This window comes from Psittacula echo, assembly GCF_963264785.1.
Source record: "Psittacula echo genome assembly, chromosome: 13".
Classification (NCBI taxonomy): domain Eukaryota; kingdom Metazoa; phylum Chordata; class Aves; order Psittaciformes; family Psittacidae; genus Psittacula; species Psittacula echo.
The window spans coordinates 12234150-12253643 of NC_137749.1; the positions used below are offsets into that span (position 1 = coordinate 12234150).

Below are 19494 nucleotides of genomic sequence, written 5' to 3' on the forward strand. Positions count from 1 at the left end.
TTCTTTAGGAGAGGAAGGAAAAGAACACACCATAAAATGAAAGTCCGGGATTGCAAACAAGCATCATCAGCATTTTCATGAGCAAACTTCTTCCCTTCACTGCCTGCATCCTCTCCCTCCCCTTTCCCATCATTGCAGCTGGCTCAGAGCCTTGCTTTCCACATGCTGGTAAAATCCAGCAGGAGACAAGCCGTGGATGTTTCTCCATCAGAGATGGCTGATGGACCGGGAAAGACCAGGAGATGGGAAGGAAGGAAAGGAAGAGTGAGAGCACTACACGCAAGTGGGAAAGGAGATGAGTTTACGGGGCTGCTTCCTGCAGAGATGTGCTTGAGGCATTCATAAGGAAACACAGCAACCCACAGGGAGGGATTCCATTCGTGGTACAACGCCTGGGCGAGGTAGGTACCTGCTTTGCTTATTTGTGGGTTTATAATACCTTTTCCTGTCGAAAAGTAACAACGATAATACTGATTTTAAAAAACAGAAAAAGAATAAAGAAACACCACTCCAAAATCCACCCTTGGTTAAAAAGGGATGGTGTCTTTTTTTCCTTTTTTTTTTTTTTTTTTTTTTTTGAGAAAATTGAAAGAAAAAAATATATATATTATTATTTATTATATAACATTGTCAACATCAACACCACAAAATAAAAGTAACATCCTAGTTGTTTTCGTTCAAGCATTCTGATCGTGTTGAGAAAGGCAGCAGGAGTTTGGTGTCCCTTGGAGAACAAAAAGAGCAGGAGGGCAGGGAAAGGGACAGGGGCACGGGGCTGGCGGTGGCAGCGACACAAACGGGGTGGGGATGGTGGCAGGGGGGGATGTGTGCCAACCTGTTGGGTTTTCCTTTGAAACGAAAGAAAAAGGGATGGAGGAGGGGGGTAAGTCACACCGGAATGGCTGTTTCATCTGTGGCTTCAATCAGTGTCCGGCCCTCTCGAGTGCTATCGGTGAACATTCAGTTAAAGGAGTCTTGCAAAATACTCTCCTTTTTATTATCAACAGGGTTTTTTGGGTTGGTTTTTTTTTTTTCCTTTTCCCATTTTCCTTGTCTTGTTTGCTTTATTTCCATGGTTAATGCTCTTGCACTTTCCTGACCCCCATGTTAGCTGTTCTCGCTCCACTCTGGCACCATTCCCACGCCATGGACCGAGTGGTATTGGTGGGGAGAAAGGGTTCGAGGCACGCCGTGGGAATACAGGAACTCTGCGGGCTGTAAGCTGCTGGGGGGGGACTGGATGCCAGTCTGAGGTCCACACTGCCGCACGATGGGTTGGTGAGAAACAGAGGTTTGGTGCTGAAACATGCTATGGGTATCTCCTATTTGGGGGGAGGTATGGTTGGCCACGCTGCTGAGCCGAGGCATCAGCGGCCCCGAGGTGAAGTGGGCAGAGAAATGTTGGTAGGGTAACCTGTCCATCGGCTGCATGGCAGACACTGTGCAACTGCTGTAGGATGGCACGCTGGGCCACGTGTTACAGCTGATGTCCTCCAAGCTGGGCACGGGGTCCGTGGGGGGAGCGGAGCTGGCATACATACATGCTTGGCGCTGGGCTGATTCAGTCCTGTATGAAGTGTTCAGTCCCTGCTGCTGGGGGTAACTGGACCTGTAGAAAGGATCCTCATCTGATGGAGAAGTTTCCATGTAGGGCTTCTTGTAGGGATGCTCGGTGGTGGAACATTCCTCATCTGTTGGGAGATAAAAACTCCTGGTAGCGAACAACAATACTATGCCCTCAGCTGAACCTCCCTCTCCACAGTCCTCATTTTACCAAGGACACAGCCTGCACAGAGCTGATCCAAACATGTCTTTCAGTGATGGCAGTGTAAATACATATCCCTTCTTTGGAATCCACCTGAATCAATCCCTCTGAAATCAAGTCTTGCACGGCTGGAGTGAGGAAGGGATTGACTAGGGGCTCTGGGAGGTAAATCAAGGCAGTAAGATACTGCAGGGATCCTGAGGCTTAGCGTGCTTGATGATACCCTATACACATCCCTGAGCTGTTCATCTCCCTTCTGCTGCAGCACTTTGACCAGAGGTGCGACATCTGCCTGTGGATACAGTGCACCTAACTGAGGCCCCACTCTCAACTGAGATGCTCAGAGCTGATGCTGCTAACTAAAAGCCTTTGCAATGATTATTTTCACAACAAATGAGACAGGAATGGAGATCACAACAAAAATTCCCCCCGGGAGAGCACCAGCGATGGCACCGTTGAGACAATCAGATTCAGAGTTTTACAGCCCCAGTCTTTAGCTGTGCCAAGGAGAGCTGGGCACACAAATCCCATGCAGGGAGCCAAGTGTAACAGCAAAGAAAAGTAAATTTCACAGCTCGAAACAGCAAAGCACAGCTTGCCGAGCCCTTTGTTTCCTGCAGCATCCAGGGCCAAAAGAGGGAAGGAGATAAACAATTTAGGTGAAATCTCCGGGGTGAAGCAAACTGAATAAATGAATATGCCCTTATTTATTCATTCGCAGGGTCATCAAATGAAATCCAGCTTTGCTGGAATGAATGGCAAAGTTCCCAAGGACAAGCACTTCACCAAGAGATTTTAAGGACAGTGAGGCAGAGGGGAGCTTCTTCCGACCCAGATTAACTTTGCTGCTTCTTCAAGGACAAGATTTCTGCCGCAGGCAGAAACACATCCATCCCACTTCACTTGGAGCCCTCTTGGCTGCACCCTTTCAATGGGGGGGGAAACTGGAAGAAAACCACATGAAACGGCCCTTTCCGCGTTTTCTCAACCAACACGTTTTGAGCTGCAATTTTTTTCCACCCTGAAAATACAAAGGGAAGAAAAAAAACCCCAAAACCAGCTCCACAAACAAGACTGAAAGCATCTTCCTCCTAAGGAACACTTGCAAAACCATAGGTACACGGGTGCTGGGCTGCTCCAAGGCAAGCGTCCATGTCTCATCTTTAGGAGATGCAGATGAGCAGTGTGGACATCTCTTGTTTCTAGTCAATATACTTATTGCTAATACAGCCATGTGCTTCCTCCTGGAAGCTGAACCCACTCTGCTTGTAAAATAATCCATTATTCCCTCTCAGGTGTCAGCCAAGCCCAGCTGGAACAACTGCTGCTGTAGTCTTCTTGGCCCAACCACCTCAGAAAACATCAGGTACAGAGGTACACGCCATAGGGACCTTCTCCTTGGTGTCCTTTGACTTTGTAATGGGCCATAAATTGAGCTGGAAAAGCACAGTCCCATTTCATGCTTTCTTCCTGGCAACAGCAAAACCTGGCTCCTTAGTCCCAGCAACACAGAGCCCTGATAATCAAATTATCTCCCTCCTCTGCCTTCGCTTAAATCAGGACAGAAAGTAGGATGGGATAAGTGAGCAATGCAGTAATATCTTTAAAACAGCTGGAACAGCAAGCAGATGGATGCAGAATTGTATCACCCTCCTTCATCAGGGTCATTTTATATAGGAGAGATAGAGAGGATGTTATCCCCTGAAAGACCAAAGCTGGAAGCACAGGTCTAAGCTCCCTCCTGAACACGGGTCTATCCATCACAGGAGGTACATCTGGAAGAATAGCCTGAGCCCAAGCTTTTACAGACAGCCTCAAAGTTTTGGATCACTGTCCCACCACTGAGTAATAAGAACACTAGGGTGGAAAAACAATGTCTTGTAAAATGAAGCATTGTTCTGCTAATAAAGTCTTCAGCATTAAACCGCATTACTCCGCTGGCATCAGACATCATTGGCTTGGGGTTTGACTGTTTATTTTATTTCTTTTTTTTTAATACACAACACAAAGCAGTCGAACTCTGGTTTTTGGTTGTGTAAAACTGCGCCTGATTACAACCTCAGGTTGCTGATTTTTCCATTGTGCCCAGACACCCCGCTGTCGGCCCCAGCCCAGCCAGGCAGAGCCACAACATTATGGATCTGCTTCCAGGATTCATTGCAGGTGAAGGGACAAAACCAAAAACAACCCAAATTGCAGTGGAAACCCTCTAGGCGCTCTCTCTTCTTCCATAAGTTGTTGTGATGGCTTTGCTGGCCTTTCTACAGCCAGCCCCACTGTTGTTGCATCAGGAAAGGGCATCATCAACCCCAGGCTGTAAGATGTGTAAGGACACCGTACCCATCTCCAAAGTGACAGTCACTAACGAAGGATTACAGCCTATCCTAACAGCTTCTGCCTGCCCTCTTGCCCCTCTTTCTGATGAATTTCCCATCTACATAACTTCAGAGTGCTGCATAAGGAGGAGAACAGTCCATCTCCATCATCACATGGGATGATACAGACCAGAGACGCTCAGCTGGTGCCAGCAGACGCATTTACACTGGTCCAAGTCTGATCTGACATTGTTCCACCACTCCTTGCAGAGGAGACCAGAGTCAGCACACAGCAGGCAAAGTGCCTCCCTATGGTATATGGAACAGATCTGAGAGTAGAAAGGGGACATACTCAAGGAAGAGGGTGGCAAAAGGAGGACAAGTCAAACAGAGCTCTCTCACAATACTGAAGGCTGCTGTTTAAATTCATCCCCACCTGCTCTGGGGCCTGGACAGTCTGTGCTAAGGCCATAATTCTCTCCCTGAAGATCCTGTCACCTCCTCAGCATCAATCTGAGCAGGACATAGGAGATAACTGGTCTGCTCTGGGTTTGATTCCTGATGTTGATTCCCTGATAGCATTTTGTTATCCTTTTCCCGTTGCCACTGAGACCTTAGAGGTGCTGGGCACTTCTAGGGGATGCTAACCATCCTAAGGGATACTGACCATCCTCTCCTTTTGTTGCTGTTCTTGGAAGCCAAGGGTGGCGATCAGCTCTTGTGACCAGTCCCTCGATACTGAGCAAGCCTCAAAAAGTAAAAGGTTCTGCCAAGCAGGAGAAGCTGCCAGCACTTGGGAGAAGCTGCTCCAAAGTGGATCCAAGGAAAACGGAGCCTGCAGAATGGGGTGGAAACTGGCGCTCTCACAAGGAATTTGATGATCTATCTAATGAAGGAGCTTGAGCGGGAGGATAAGCAGTTCCAAGATTTCCGGTATTTACTACTTCCAGCTGGGTTGTAAATACCACACAAATGGCTTTTTAAATGGAATTTTCCCAATTCCATCCAAAAAGAAGTGCAAACATGTAAAATCTTGCGACTAGGGGGTGCAGTGGGCCCACCTTTTCCTCTGGTGTAAATCAAGAGAGCTCCCTTTCCAATTCATGACAATCAGCTCCCTGGGACAGAAGACAATGAAGAATGGGATCAAACTGGTTTGGTTTTTAAAGTTCACCCACGCTTCCAGGGCACGGCAGTAGGTTCATTCCGACTTTGTGAAGGAGACACAATGGGTGATTATCACTAACACTGTTGGTTTATCTCGTCTGGTTTCTAGTATGAATCGAACATGAGCCTGAATGGCCAATACCAGCATGCAAGACTGATGAGGACTGTCAAAGAAGACATGAAAAAGGCAGATTCAACCCAAATTAACATCCCTAGAGGGCAAATGAGACTTACATCATAGGACATGAAACCTAAGATACCCTGGTTATTTCAGCAGTCACACAGTTTGTGATATGTCTGCATTGCATCGCAGGGGAACACAACAGAATGGGTTGTGGGGTAGAGACAATCCAACACCAAAAGCTGGAACCTCTTCCAGAGAAGCAGCAAGTTGCCAGCACTGCCTGCAGAGGCACAGGAGGCACCTCCCGATGGGAGAATGGGATGAAGCCATTGAAATGAAGCCATTGAAACTAGAGTGCCACAAACAACACGGCTGCACAGCAAGACCTGAGTGCACACCAGCCCCCAGGTATTTCCCCACCATGCAGGCAGGATCTTCTTCACTCTTGGTGTCCCAGCAGCCACCTTGCTCTGGGTTTCATTGCATCTACCCAAGCAGCAAACACCTCCAACTATAGCATAGCTCAAGCCTCAGCCAACTCATTGCATCTCCTAACATCAGCAGGACAAGCAGCATGGCCTCCGAAAAGAGATCCCACACCTGACTTTTGTCCTGCAGATTCTTTGAGTGAAGCAAAACCCGGGTGGGATGAGGAAGAAATCAGTTCAGTCAACAAAGAGGTCTATCCATGCTGATAGTGCCTGCTCTTAAGGAGAAGGGGGAAAGGCATTGCTGTATCTCCACCAACCTCATCAGAGCAGGAAGGAGATGAAAGATACATTCCTCCCCACGATCATGTCCGAGCTAGGCGGCTGAAGGATACGGTCCTCACTGGTTGGAGCCAGTGGGTTCTGCCACGTCCCTCTTCTCCCTCAAGAAGAGTGCCAACATGACAACTTTTATAACCTCCCCAGGGAGAGGCTGATCCAGTCGCCTCCTGTTCAGCATCACAAGCATCCCAGAAGTCTGCCAAGTGGTTGAGATTGTGTAAGGCTGGGAGGGAGCAGAGGTTTAAAGGGATGGCCTTTTAGTTCACAGGAAATCTGAGGGAGCGGATAACACAAGGGAAAACAAGCCCCAATGCCTTAATTGGGACGTGGGGCTAAAATGAAAGACAGAAAAGCAAGCTGCCTGCTGGTAAGTTCTTTTGGGCTTCTCCAAGCACAACAATGAGAGAGGGAGAGGTGGAGAACAACTAGAAAAAAAGCAAACCTCTAACTGGTCTTCGTTGCAGCCTAAAAATCCACATCAAGAACTGAGACCACTCCTTGGTAGGATCCAGGATTGGAGTTAATCCATCCTCTCAAAACCAGCAACCTTGCAAAATGTCATGAGAAATCTCAGTGTGGAGTTGGGATACAATGCAGGATGATTCTTGCCTTGAGGACCTCCATTCCCCAGGATCCATCATGTTCGAAAGATGCCTGGAGCAGCTACCCCATTGCACCATGCTGGGGTTATTCCCAATGCTGCAACCCCACACTTCCACCTGGGCAGCAGGAATTGCCAGATTCAGAGCTCTGGGATATGTCCTTCCTTCCTTCCTAACCCAGAAGAGCATCACCTCCCTGAAACAGAGAAGCCTTCAGAGATAACGTCCCCTCGCAGCCCTGCTGCTCTCCCCTAATGTAACTCCATATCAGATCTCCAGAGTGAATCCATCTTCACTTGACAGCTAAGAACAACACTGTCAACCACAGAGCTAAAGCTTTGTCTTAGGTCACCAAGGAAGTAGAAGTTGAAAAAGGTGCCTTCAAGTTTCTTGAATAGAGACCTATTCTTAACTGAGCCGAAACCAAGACTTGACCTCCTGATTGAAAAGGATACAGAGAAACATCATGAAATGTCAAAGCTGGAAGGAGCCCTATCTGAGACACTATCTTGGAAATGGTATTTGCTACAGCAGATACAGACACCAGCTGGTCTCAAATCCAGCTGAATTGCCCTCTGCCCCTGCAAGTCCTTCTCCATACCTATAGCCTTGCAAGAAGGAAATAAGCCATTTGAGATAAATCCTAAACTGACTGAAGAGAAGTCAGTGTCTGGGGACTTGATGATCCAATGCAATCAATAAAGCTTCCAGTCCCGAAAACAGATAGAGGTGCATCAGGAGTGAATGTACTCTTGCTTTCATGTTTTCTTAGATGGTGATGCTTCTTGAAAGTTATGCAGAAAAGTAGGAAAGCACTAGAACTGTGAAGGAAAACTTGATATTACACTTAAGAAGGAGAGTCTGGAAAAGGACGAAAAAGAGGAATATTAAAGTCAAGGTTATTTTCCCCAAGTTCAATAAAGTCCCTTGCTTGATGCTAGAAGTGCCATGCTCAGTCTGAGTTTGAGAGGATACGTTGAATCACATTCTGATTTATCTGCACGGAATTTCTCATCTCTAGTGACTTCTCTTTTTTCCTCCTTTTTTAATTAATTTCACTTTGCAAAGAGCTGCTTGGCAGCTTATGTTGGCTCTCTGTTTCCCATTAACTTTGTGTTTCTTTGCTTTAAGCCCGGGTGGCTGTTTTCGATTTGCTGGATGCATGGGAAGGGGGGAAAAAGGCACAGGGAGGAAAGCAGACTCAGGCTCCTGAGACATCCAGCTTCACGGAAGAAGTCGGTGGTATCGGACAGGACACTGCTTCTCTTTGATTAAAGCATTTGGCGGCTTTGATAAAAGGCCCTTAACTGCTTGTGCCACTCAAGCCATCGGAGAGATAATGAGGGGCCATCGGCCGGACAGACAAGGAATCCCTTTGCCAGTTCTCCTGCACTTTCGCAAGGGCCACACAGGCCAAAAGGGGCCGGGGAGCTTCTTACAGGGCAGATAGTCGTCTCTTTTGTGACAATAAGAGGAAGTGAGATAATTGGGGGATTGAGGGAAACCACCCATGGAGACACCACTTAGCGGGAATCCCAAAACTGGAAGGAAACCTCTGTTGATTCCTTATCACGTTACAATGCAGAGGGGAATGATGAATTGCTTCGCGGTGCAGGGACATGCAGCAGTCAGAGACTGTCCAAAGGGTTTGTTGTCGTTTGGGCCAGCTTGTTTTGGTTAAGTTTTGCAGAGGGGAAGAGGAGCAGGGAAAACTCAGCTCCCAGGGCAAAGGAGCACCAAGGATGGATCACAGCTGAGGGACACCAAGGGTGAATGGGATCTGCCTTTTCATCACCAACAATGGGGCATTGAAGCAACCCAGTTGTGTCAGAGCACCTCAGCAAGGGCTACACACCCCATCTCTGACATTACGGAACACTGGGAAGCCACTGCAACTCTTTCTTCCCCACCAAACAGCCAGCTCATGTCTAGCATCACCATTTCCAACCACAGCTTTGCTATACTCCATAGGAGCATACGGGTTGCCTGGTCAGCTGGAGGGGTCAGAAAATGAGGCCTCCATTCATCACTGTTTAGCTCAATCACAGGAAAATATGAAGATTTCTCAACATTTTTGCATTTATATTTGTACACAACACACACGTTACAAAATCCAGGGGATTCACCAAGGATGGGTGAGAGATTTCCACTGCCCTCCTGCCTCATCTGCCAGCACTTCCCAGCATCCGCTACCTTAGCCTGTGTGTCTACACTGCACATCCCAGTGCCCCAGGGGTTATGTTACTGAAAACAATGACATGTGGCTGACAGATAGGACCATGCAGAGAAGCAGGAAGGGATCTGCTGTGGGGACAGGTTACCAGGCTGGAGAAATTCTTGGTGCATTCAAATGCCACAGTGCATGCTGACTCCTGCTAGCTTTTCCCATGCAATGTAGACTAAATCCTGAGAAAGGGGAACTAGGGTAGGCTGTAGCCATCTCCTGCCCACCCCATAGGGTTGCATTCAACCTTGGAAACTCCCTATATTCTTCTGAGTGGTTGGGCTAGAGCTGATCTAAGGCTTTTGCTATCTCAGTCCTGCAAGTGTGTTTGCATCTAAGCATTCCCATTACTTTAGGAGAGGAAAGGAGAGACCACAAACTGCTTGCTGCTACGTGAGAACAATTATCCCATGGATAGCATGGGGCTCTTCACGCCAGGATGAGCTGAGCAGTCAGTGTAAAGCCCTCACAGCTTAATCCCTCAAGCTCTGTCAAAGCAGGTCAGTCGCACCAGAGGGGAACGAACATGGATATCATGATTGTCAATCCCATGCACCATTCATTAGACCGAGCATTTAAGTGGAATTGCCTTCCACAGACAACTGTCTGCCAACTGTGAGACTCTCAGTTGAAAACTGTGCAAAAGCCAAGCTGTCAAGGTATCTCCACTTGGAGATTAACCCTATCTGAGGGGCTATGGAGGCAGATAAGTCATCTTTATCTCCGGCACCGGCTATCTTACTGAATGTGGATTCAACGTGGGTGAAAGGCAGTGCCACCCCTCCAAACAGCTCGCTCCCAGCCCAGCAGCACAGATGGGACTTTAGGCTATGGTGAGAGGAGTTTCCCAGCCCAGCCTGGGGGACCTGCGCAGCCCTCATCCCTTGTTTATCCTCATGTGTCACCATAAAGCAGGCTGGGGCTGTCCAGCCTGCGGGCAAGAGGAAACATGAGAAAACAACACTGAGAGTCATGTTAGGAAGAGGAAAGCACCAACTGGGGAGCAGCCAAGGTCTGACCTTTTCTCTTGGTGCAGTGGTAGATCTGGCTGTGCTCCTGGGAGATCGGGTAGGGGTTGGCAGGCGGGAGCAGGTCCTGGGAGGTGCTCGACACCCCATTCTCGCACTGGTACTGGGAGCCCAGATTGGAGGAGGCAGAAAGGACCCTGGTCTCACCACTGAATGGGCTGTGATTCGAGGACACTTTTTGTCTCACTGTGCTCCTGGGAACAACCGGGTACTCTTTACTAAAAGCAAAGAAACAAACAAACAAAATATCAGAAAGTCAATTAATAAATAGATCATAATAAATGGATTAATAAATAAAGGCAGCACATTAGCGTCATGATGTTTGTTTAGACTTTCAGGCAGAGACATCCCTCCCAGGAGACTGCAGCCCAGTCACACTTCATCCATGCGACACTCTTCTATTTCACTTTCTTTTTAGTATCTTTCCCTTTAGATTTGTGGCTCTTCCACCACAATTGCTCTTTTACATCCAACAGATAAATGCAGTTACAGCAAAATACACAAGATTCGCATTTACATATTCTAGTAGTATTTATAAAATACACGCTATTTGCATTGCATATGTGGATGTGCACATGTGCACATAAAAACCTCATTTCTGCCAAGCTGTCCTGGAAATGGATTAAATATTTAAGTCTATTTCTTTCCCCTTATGGTATTTGTCCCCATTTATTTCCCCAGGGTCTGCCAGTCTGGTTGTCCTGGATGGGGGATCCCTGGACCAGAGAACAAGCTCCACTTCAGAGCACTTAGGAAAGAGAAATAAATCACCAAGTCCTGCTGCACACCAGAGCCACACACCTCAGCAGAGCCAGGCTAAGAGGGGGAGCACTAATGGAAAGTCTGGTTCATTCCCTTGCTCCGAAATCTGGTTTGAAGCAGGGATGCTTTGCCAACACTGGCTGGAAATCCCCTCTCCCACAAGACCCTATAGTGTGTTTCGGAGACATTTCTCCAAGCACATCAGAAATGTGGCCAGACAATATTATTCCTGCTCTGCAGGAAAGAGAAGTGAAGCTCAATAAGGTCTCAGAGCCTTCAACCAAGACGCAGGCCTCCCCCTGAGCTGCCTTCATGACTGCTGGAAGCTCCCTGAACCCAAGCACTTGCTAGAATGCCTCAAGACCAGGTAGTACAGCAGCACTTCACAAAGTACCACCAGGCCTAGAGCAGCCATGACCCAGAGCCAAGATTCCAATGCAAGCTTTCTTCTTCAAGGCTATAACAATCAAACCAAGCTGGCTTTGAAGTACCCTACTCATCTGCCCAAAATCATTCCGCTGGAGCAAGGACAGATCCTTAAATCCCACCAACAGGCTCACCTTCCATGTGAAGGAGGAACCCTGAATCTCCAAGTAAACCCTTCAGAGAGCACCTATCACTGTAGGAACTCAGAGCTTATTTATGAAGTTTAACAATAGCATTTACATAAACCTACTCAACAGCAGGGAGCTTCCATCCAAACCACTACTGTCGTAGCTGCCAGAAACTTCAGCAACCGGGCTGTAATGGAGGGGAAACTCACCCAGGAGCTCAAACCCAGATAAATGTCTCTCTCCTTGTGCCACAAAAGCTTTCCAAACCCCAGGCACTGGTGGCTTGCCAAAGCGAGTCTATTCCAAAGGTGGGATTTATTCCCCTGGAAGCACAGCAGCTCCTTCCCACAGGAGCATGGCTTTCCACCCACTTGGATGGGCTGAAGAGGCATCTTTTTCTCCTGAAATCTAGACTGTGCACAAGAACCAGAGAGAGATGGACTGGGAGGAAGCAGACTCATCCCTCAGACACACAAGACAGTGATGGATGTCAGGGTATGTGGTGGGCTTCAAAGGACCTCTTTGCCTGTGGACACCCAACACTAGCATTTCCACTCTAGGAGCTCTTGCTGCTGGAGGGCAGCTTTGGTGGCTTTTCAGGAAGGTAAATAGCTGTGGCCTTCAAAACTCCTATGACCTTCAAACCTTCTAGGTTCTAGGGGATTTCCCAGCCCTACCATGTCATGTTCTTTCACACAGCAATACACATGGAAATAATAACCAGCACAACACCCCAAAGCTGCATCCTCACCATGTTTCCCTTCCAAGGGGACAATCCACAAGGAGATGATACATGGACCTTGCCCTCATCTCTCCTCCCATGCTGCTGCATGGATTGACTGGTTCCTTCTTCCTCATCTGCAACACCATTAACACCAAATGCCCCAAGAAAGAACAGAGCCTCCTTATTACTTTCAGTGGGTACCTCTGAGCTACAGTGGAAGAGAAGGAGGAGCATAGCATGACATGGTGCCACACCATGTTCTCAGTGGCTTTTCTGGGGGATGTAGAAATAATTGTTTTCACAGTTTCTCCTTGCTTCAGTGGGGGAAGAACTGGATGTCTCTTTGGGACACAGGATTAGATCTGCATGGGGATTCCTTACAGTAAATTCTCACAGTAGCTCACAGGGACCCCATAGGATCAGACCCTCGCTGTGTGAAGCACCACACAAACACTAAGAAGCCATCCTCATCCTAGATACTTCTCACTTAAATCAACACTTTTTCTTAGCTGAGATGGGTGAAAAAATAACAATCTGATCGTTTTTTCTTGATAATAAAAGTATTCTTTCCATAAAGGAGCTGTATGCCTGAAACAGCAATACTTTTACCCTGAGTGCCAGCATAGGTGATGTCAGGATCCCACACTCCCATTGTGCACTGGGGACTGAATTCCTTTCAGACTGCATTTCCCAGGGGACACAAAATTGTCCATAAGCATTAGAGAACTGTGGTGTTCTGCAGGAGCCACAGTGGGAGCAGGGAGTCACATTGGAGAGGGAACAGGTTGGAGACACCAAGTTTCCAAACAGCAGCTCCCAGGAGGTATCGCAATGACTTCTCTCCAGACTGAAATATTTCCATTTCAGTCAAAACATGTTGGGTGCTATTTTTGCCAAAAAAATCTACTATTTGAGAAGGGAGAGGAAGGAAAGTATTTTCTAACCAAATAGCTCAAATATTCTCTTTCTTTCAGCTTGCTATTTTTCTGTACACAAAGGCAGTTATCTTTGTATTCTTACCTGTTCCTTCCTTATAGGAACTCTAATAATTAAAGAGACATCTTTGGTACCTTGTAAAGCAACATCATAGAATCATAGAATGGTTTGGGTTGGAAAGGACCTTAAGATCATCCAGTTCCAACCCCCCTGCCATGGGCAGGGACACCCCACACTAAACCATGTCACCCAAGGCTCTGTCCAACCTGGCCTTGAACACCGCCAGGGATGGAGCATTCACAGCTTCCCTGGGCAACCCATTCCAGTGCCTCACCACCCTCACAGTAAAGAATTTCTTCCTTAGATCCAATCTAAACTTCCCCTGTTTAAGTTTGAACCCGTTACCCCTTGTCCTGTCACTACAGTCCCTGATGAAGAGTCCCTTCCCAGCATCCTATAAGGATAAGGCTCCCTTATGTCATCCTGAAACATTTATACTGTTTTCTGAGCCCACTCTATATGGAGTGAACAAACCCTTTGACTTTCTCCTTCTGTCTTTTAAAATGTTTTGGGGTGGGTTTTTTTTTTGCAGCACCTAAAAGTCACTACTCCCAAAATAGCTGGTTGTAATCCTGAGCCACAGTTTAATGGAATGAAAGGTTTTGTTCACCACCAGCACAAAAATGACTGTTGTGTCCAGAAATTTTGCTATCCCGAAAAACTGTAGCTAAGTAGGAAGGGGGGGGAAGAAAAAAAAGCTAAAGCTGGATTTACACAGGCAATATAGGAAATTGTACACACAGCAAGGAAGAAACTGGGCCAGAATGTCAGTTTTACATGGGGGTGTTAAAGGGCTTTTCTTTTTTGCATTAAAAATTGTAAAATTAGAAGCAATTGGTTGGGGGAAAGAATTTACAAGGAAGGAAACAGTCGCTGGTCTATTTAAAGTCTGTTGGAATCTAATGATGAATATTCAGACTGTAGTTGGTATATTACAATAGCAGAAGGGGACGGGAAGGAAGGGGGGAGCCGCATTGCGTAAGGTGCTGTACAGTCTCCACACCATCAGGCTTCCAGCTGAAGGGCCACCAGGAGAGAATATTACTTGGGTTTTCATTAAACCTTGGGGGAAGAAATCAGGGATGAGATCCAAGTCTATAGCAAAGGCACTCAGTACAAAACCCAGATTCAGTTCTTAACTTCCACCTGGCCACATGTTTCCCAGACCTGTAGGGTCGGACATTGGCGCTGCAAAACCATTCCTACAAACACACACATTCTTCTTTGGAGTTCATCAAATAACCCTGACCCTGCAGATCAGGTGTTACAAATGAATCTTTCCTGTGCTTCCCTAGACTTTACACCCAAATCAGACCTCTGCCAGGTGGAATTAGTGACCTCTGTCTCATTTTCTCTCATGACATCTTCCCCCTGGCCAAATAACGTTGTCACCATGATGCGCTCAAGAGCTCCGTATGATCATTTATGCCACAAATTCATATTTAGCAGAGAAAGCAAAGAAGCAAATTCAAGACTTTGTGATCTCAGAGCTGGAAACCTTGTTGGCCTCTGCAAACTGATAAAAACTGTGAAAAAGTATAAATATAGAGCTTCACAGAGTGACATCCAGTCAACTTTCTTGCTTATCACTGTGCTGTAAGACAGTAATAATCATCAATGTCTTTTCATGTCAGACTTGGAGTTTCCTAACGTACCAACCAATGCACAGTAAATGCAGCTGCCAGACAAAAAACTTGTTCAAAATCTCTTTGAAAATCCATGGTTTACAATCAGAAGCTTCTGCACTGAAGCATCCAACCCCTACCGACCCTAAGCAAATTATTGTAGAAGATGCTTCTGATATTTCTGCAAAGAAGCATTATATGCCAAGGCTTTCCAGAGCTGCTGTAGCTCATCATAATGAGACTCCAAAAGACTTATTAAATATCAGGTCCCAAGGATCATACTGATATCTGCTTGAGGTCAAGACGAGGCATGATACGGAAGAAGATTAACCCATGGTTAGCTGCTGCATCCTTTGAAGCCCCCAAGCTGGGCACTGTCTAGATCTTGTTCACAATGGCAATTCCTAATCTAAAATTTGATCAATCAGTGGCCAACTGCAGCAATTCTCTCCACTCTTTCCAAATTGCCAGAAATCTCCTTAAAATTAACTGCTCCTTGGTTACTTACTATAAAAGGACAAATGTTTGCTGTCCTAGCAGTCCTGTCCCCTTTCACACACCCAGCACCTGTGGATACAGGGGTGCAGAATCAGACTCCAATTCCAGATGTGCAAATATGACTCAAAGGCATTTGGGTTTATACTTCCCAAGCCACCAATTGTTGTCCTTCCTGCTGAGACTTGAGAGTAGGAGAGAAATGGAAGCCAGCCATAACAGATAGAGAAAGAGGAAGAGAAAATGTAACTGTAATAAGTATACCATCACCCAGGAAAAAGAAACAAACCAGAAAATAATTGTCAAGTGCATTCATTTCAGCTTATTTCCAGCATACTGAAATAAAATCAAACTATTCTCATGAGGCACTTGAGAGAGTTTGCACTGGAGAGTTTGAAGTGGATAAAATCTACAGAAGGAAAAGAATTGGTAGGAGAGAAACTACTGAGTACTCCCTTCAGCCTTACCCTCAGATCAAAAAAGAGCTCTCTTTGCATGGGGACTGCCCACAGAAAATAATACCCTACACTGGACGTCAAGTCAAAGTGCTCATTGAGGAATATAGTAGGATGTTCACTGCAGCATTCTCCATCAACATATCAAATGTCCTGGCTTTTTTTGCCAGAATGCAAAGGGATCCAATAACCCTGTTTTGGGTGCAAGCATGGTACGTAAACAACCAGTGCTTCATCTGACCAGTGCAGCCCAAAGAGATCACTGTAACAAACCCAAGAACCAGCAGTGAAAAGAACCAGCTAGAGATATAGAGCTATCATTATCAGGCACATAAAAAGCTGGATTCCTGCAGACAAATGCCACTGTTCATGTTGGACTAAGACGAACACAAGAGGAGCTGGAGAATGGATGTTGGCCAACAGAGACAGCATCATCATCCCTTCATGCTGTGCCAAGCTTCTGCAGATGAGGTCCTGCTGGGCCGATCCCCCAAAGAAGAGGCAATGAGGGAAACTGCAGCTACCCTGTGTTGCTTGAGGTTATTTTCTCCCTTTAAAAGAGCTATGGATACCCTCCAGTGAAGCCTGTAGAGCCTTATTTTGGATTTCGCCTGAATTCCATCAAATTCTATAGAATACAATTCAAGCCTACAGTTTCCACTGGGGCTTTAACAAGGAAAATTTCCTTGGGGACATTTCTGGAGGAAAGCATCATCTCTCCAACAGATGTTATAACTCCAGTTCTCACACTGAAAACATTTCGGACAGCATGTGGCTCTTGGGAGATTTCAGTGCAGAACATGGGAAATGATTGTGAATGTAAAGATGCAACGAGAAGACTCAGGAAGAGAAAGGTCATTTGCAGTGGACTGAGACCTACTTGCATCGAACAGACCTATCAGTCAAACACGATGTTAGCAGGGTACATCATGTCGAGCGAACTACACTGCCACTCTTCTTTGACCAGTGGATAGTTCTGGGTCTGTGTCTCACTTTGAAAGGTTTCAAGATATCCCTCAAGGGAGTCAAGACCCACCCTTTCACATAATCATCTTCCCTCTCAAAAGTTTTCCCAATGAGAAGCTTCAAAGACTAAATGGCATTAATTTGAACAAACAGTAACAGTGGCCTGAGACTTTCAGCAGCTCTTCAGCACCCATAATAACTGCTGAAGACAATGGGAGTTGCAGATGATGAACAAAACTTGGTTAAATGGTCTAACAGTATTACTCTTCTACAGTGCTTTAGCCCCAGACCCAAAAACACTTCTCCCCCACTGCGTTTTGGCAGTCACAGATTGAAGCTACAACTTGCATGCAACCCCCCCATGTCACCCAATAGCTATGGTTTATTAGTACAGTTGCATTGACATGGGGCATTTTAAGGGCAAAGTCCTACACTAGCATCTGCAATGCAGATCTCATTGTTTCTCTGCATCAGCTTCACCCTCTGAGGATTTCTGCTGCATGTTTTGCTCTTGCTATCCACACCAAATTCCCTTTGGCACAGCAGAAGTTCTAAGCGGAGGCAAAAGGAATTTTCACAGAGACCCAAAAGGAATACTTGGCCTAAAATTACCAGTGTCACAACTCCTTCATTTTACCTGCTTTATGTTTTCAATTGCAGCAGGAGCACAGGGCACAGATGCCATATAACTTGCATCCCTCTACACATTTTCCTCTAGTGTGTTCTCCTTTTTTCTTCTTTTTTTAATCAAAAGAATCACAAACTTGATCTCATGCTCAGAAACTTGAAAACTTTAAAAACCCTGTTCTCCCACAGCACTCATCCTGTCAAGGAACCTGCTAAAGGGGTCCCGTGCGTCTCAGGAAAGAAAGGCAGCAGGAAGAAAATTAACCTGTATCAGAAATCAGTGTTCACTGGAATTTGGATCTCCTTTGGAACTCATGGCTATACTTTTTGAGTGAAACCATCTGCTGCTGAAATGCTTAATGTTGCTACTGAATGAAGTTTTCTACCTGAACAGACTTACTAGCTTTTCTTCTGGGAAACGGGAATAGAAAAGCCAATGCAGAGACTTTGTGAAGGAGAAAGCCATGGAGAGAAATGGACTTGCAAAGACATCCCCGTCTACCCAGAGAGCCAGAGCACACAGAAGCAAGCAGAGATGGAGGGAGAGTCCTCAACAAGGCATCCGAGACCATGCTCTGAGCTCACTCTTGGCATTGGAAGAAGTCTTTCTTCTCTGCTTCACCTTCTTTCCTCTTAGTCCCTACTTTTTGTCAATGGTAGGCATTCAATGGATGAACCATCAGGCCAAGTCTCCACCAGCACCTAAACCTACTTCTACTTTATCCCACTGCAAGACCTGCTCCAAGCTGAGCAGCAAACTGGTTTCCCTCCCATTGTCTGACAGCTAAAGGTTCAAGTAAACCACCAGGTCTGGCCACACAGTAATTCAGGATGGACTTTATCTCATGTAATTTTAGCTATTTAAAAAGCAGGTATCTACTCTATGCAAATCGTTCAGATTCTGCAGGTGAGAAAGCAGAGGGAGGGCTCTTCACCACCCTCCCATTCATGGGGTGAGGTCTCAAAAGAAAGCAGCTTTGCTCTCTGGAAGCTCCCATCACTCTCTGCTTAACACAGAAGGAGCACAGACACCAGCTCAGCCTGGGGGCACCGCTTCTCGGCAGTACCTTCAACCACCACACACCTACTCCCACCCGATCCAAACCCCACACGATACATTAGGACCTAAAGGTTTAGTGCTGGGAGCACATCTTCACCCGGGCTCATGTCTCTAAGGCTGCCCCAAGGTGTGCAAGTGCAGGGACACGCTTTGGCCGTAGCTGGGGCCAATCCTCCCCAAAAAATGGGATGCCACAAGGCAGCTCATACACCTGGCTGGGTCAGTGCTTTGTCTGTTGGGGTTTGCTTCTCCCAGGGCTGGCTTCAGCTGGGGGATGCCCCTCTGCAATAGTCCTATGCAGGGAATTAAGAAACATTTGAGATTTAAATAAAGAAAACATGGAGGTTTAAATAAAGAAAACACGGAGCATGCAAGATTCATTCCCTCCATGACTATGCCCCTTAATGAGATGATCAGTGACCTAATTTATATCAGGTCACCAGTTTTCGGTACAAAAGGCTGTTGTAAGAAGTGCTTTTTCCAGCTATTTTCTTTTCTATAGGGAAGAAATAGCAGTATAAATACAGCCCACCCTCTTCTCCAAGGGCATAAACAGGCATCGCTGCTCTAAAGCCAAAACAGACTTACTTGTACTTGCCAGGCAGGGAGTATGTACATCGCTGGGAAACAACCTCAATACATAGGCACACCACATACATTTATATATTAAAATATATTTTAATATATATTTAATTATATTTTAAATATTTAATTATATTTTAATGTATATTTAATTATATTTTAATATATATTTGTATGTTAAACCTATATAAACCACAAAGGTAGGTCATAATTCTCTAGCATACTCAACCCTGAATGGCTCTTTATCTTAAATACACATTTTATATATATATGATTTAGGTATGTTTTCCTATAGTTTTATATATAATTTTGCATATATTCAGATATATATAAAAAGGCACAAAGGTGGGCACATATTTCCAACCTTGAATAGGTCTTTATTTCACTATAATAATCTTATCCTGCTCTCCCTTAAAAAAAAAAAAGACATCTTTATAAAGCTACACAGTCATTTCTATGCTATCGGCACAGAGGATAAGTTATTAAGGAAGTGAGCATCAGAAATCATCCTGCAAAGTCAACGCTGTGGATTTTAACCCTTCCGACCCTGCCAGGTCTGAGTGGGTGTGTTGATAGATTCCAAGTGTTTCTGTTCACTGTATCATCAACTATGACCACAGGCTCGCATAAAAATGCCAAGCAATTTTTAGCAC

General features: G+C 45.9%; 1 protein-coding gene across 1 annotated transcript in view; it reads right to left on the minus strand.

Moving 5' to 3' along the window:
- Positions 1-257: 257 nt before the first annotated feature.
- TBX5 (T-box transcription factor 5) overlaps positions 258-19494 on the minus strand; it is a 39241-nt gene continuing 20004 nt past the window's right edge. The window contains exons 8-9 of the mRNA XM_080628833.1: positions 9987-10213; positions 258-1691 (exon numbers count right to left, since the gene is read on the minus strand). Of these exons, the coding sequence (XP_080484959.1) occupies positions 1108-1691; positions 9987-10213 (811 nt within the window). The 3' untranslated portion in view covers positions 258-1107. The remainder of the gene's footprint in view (positions 1692-9986; positions 10214-19494) is intronic.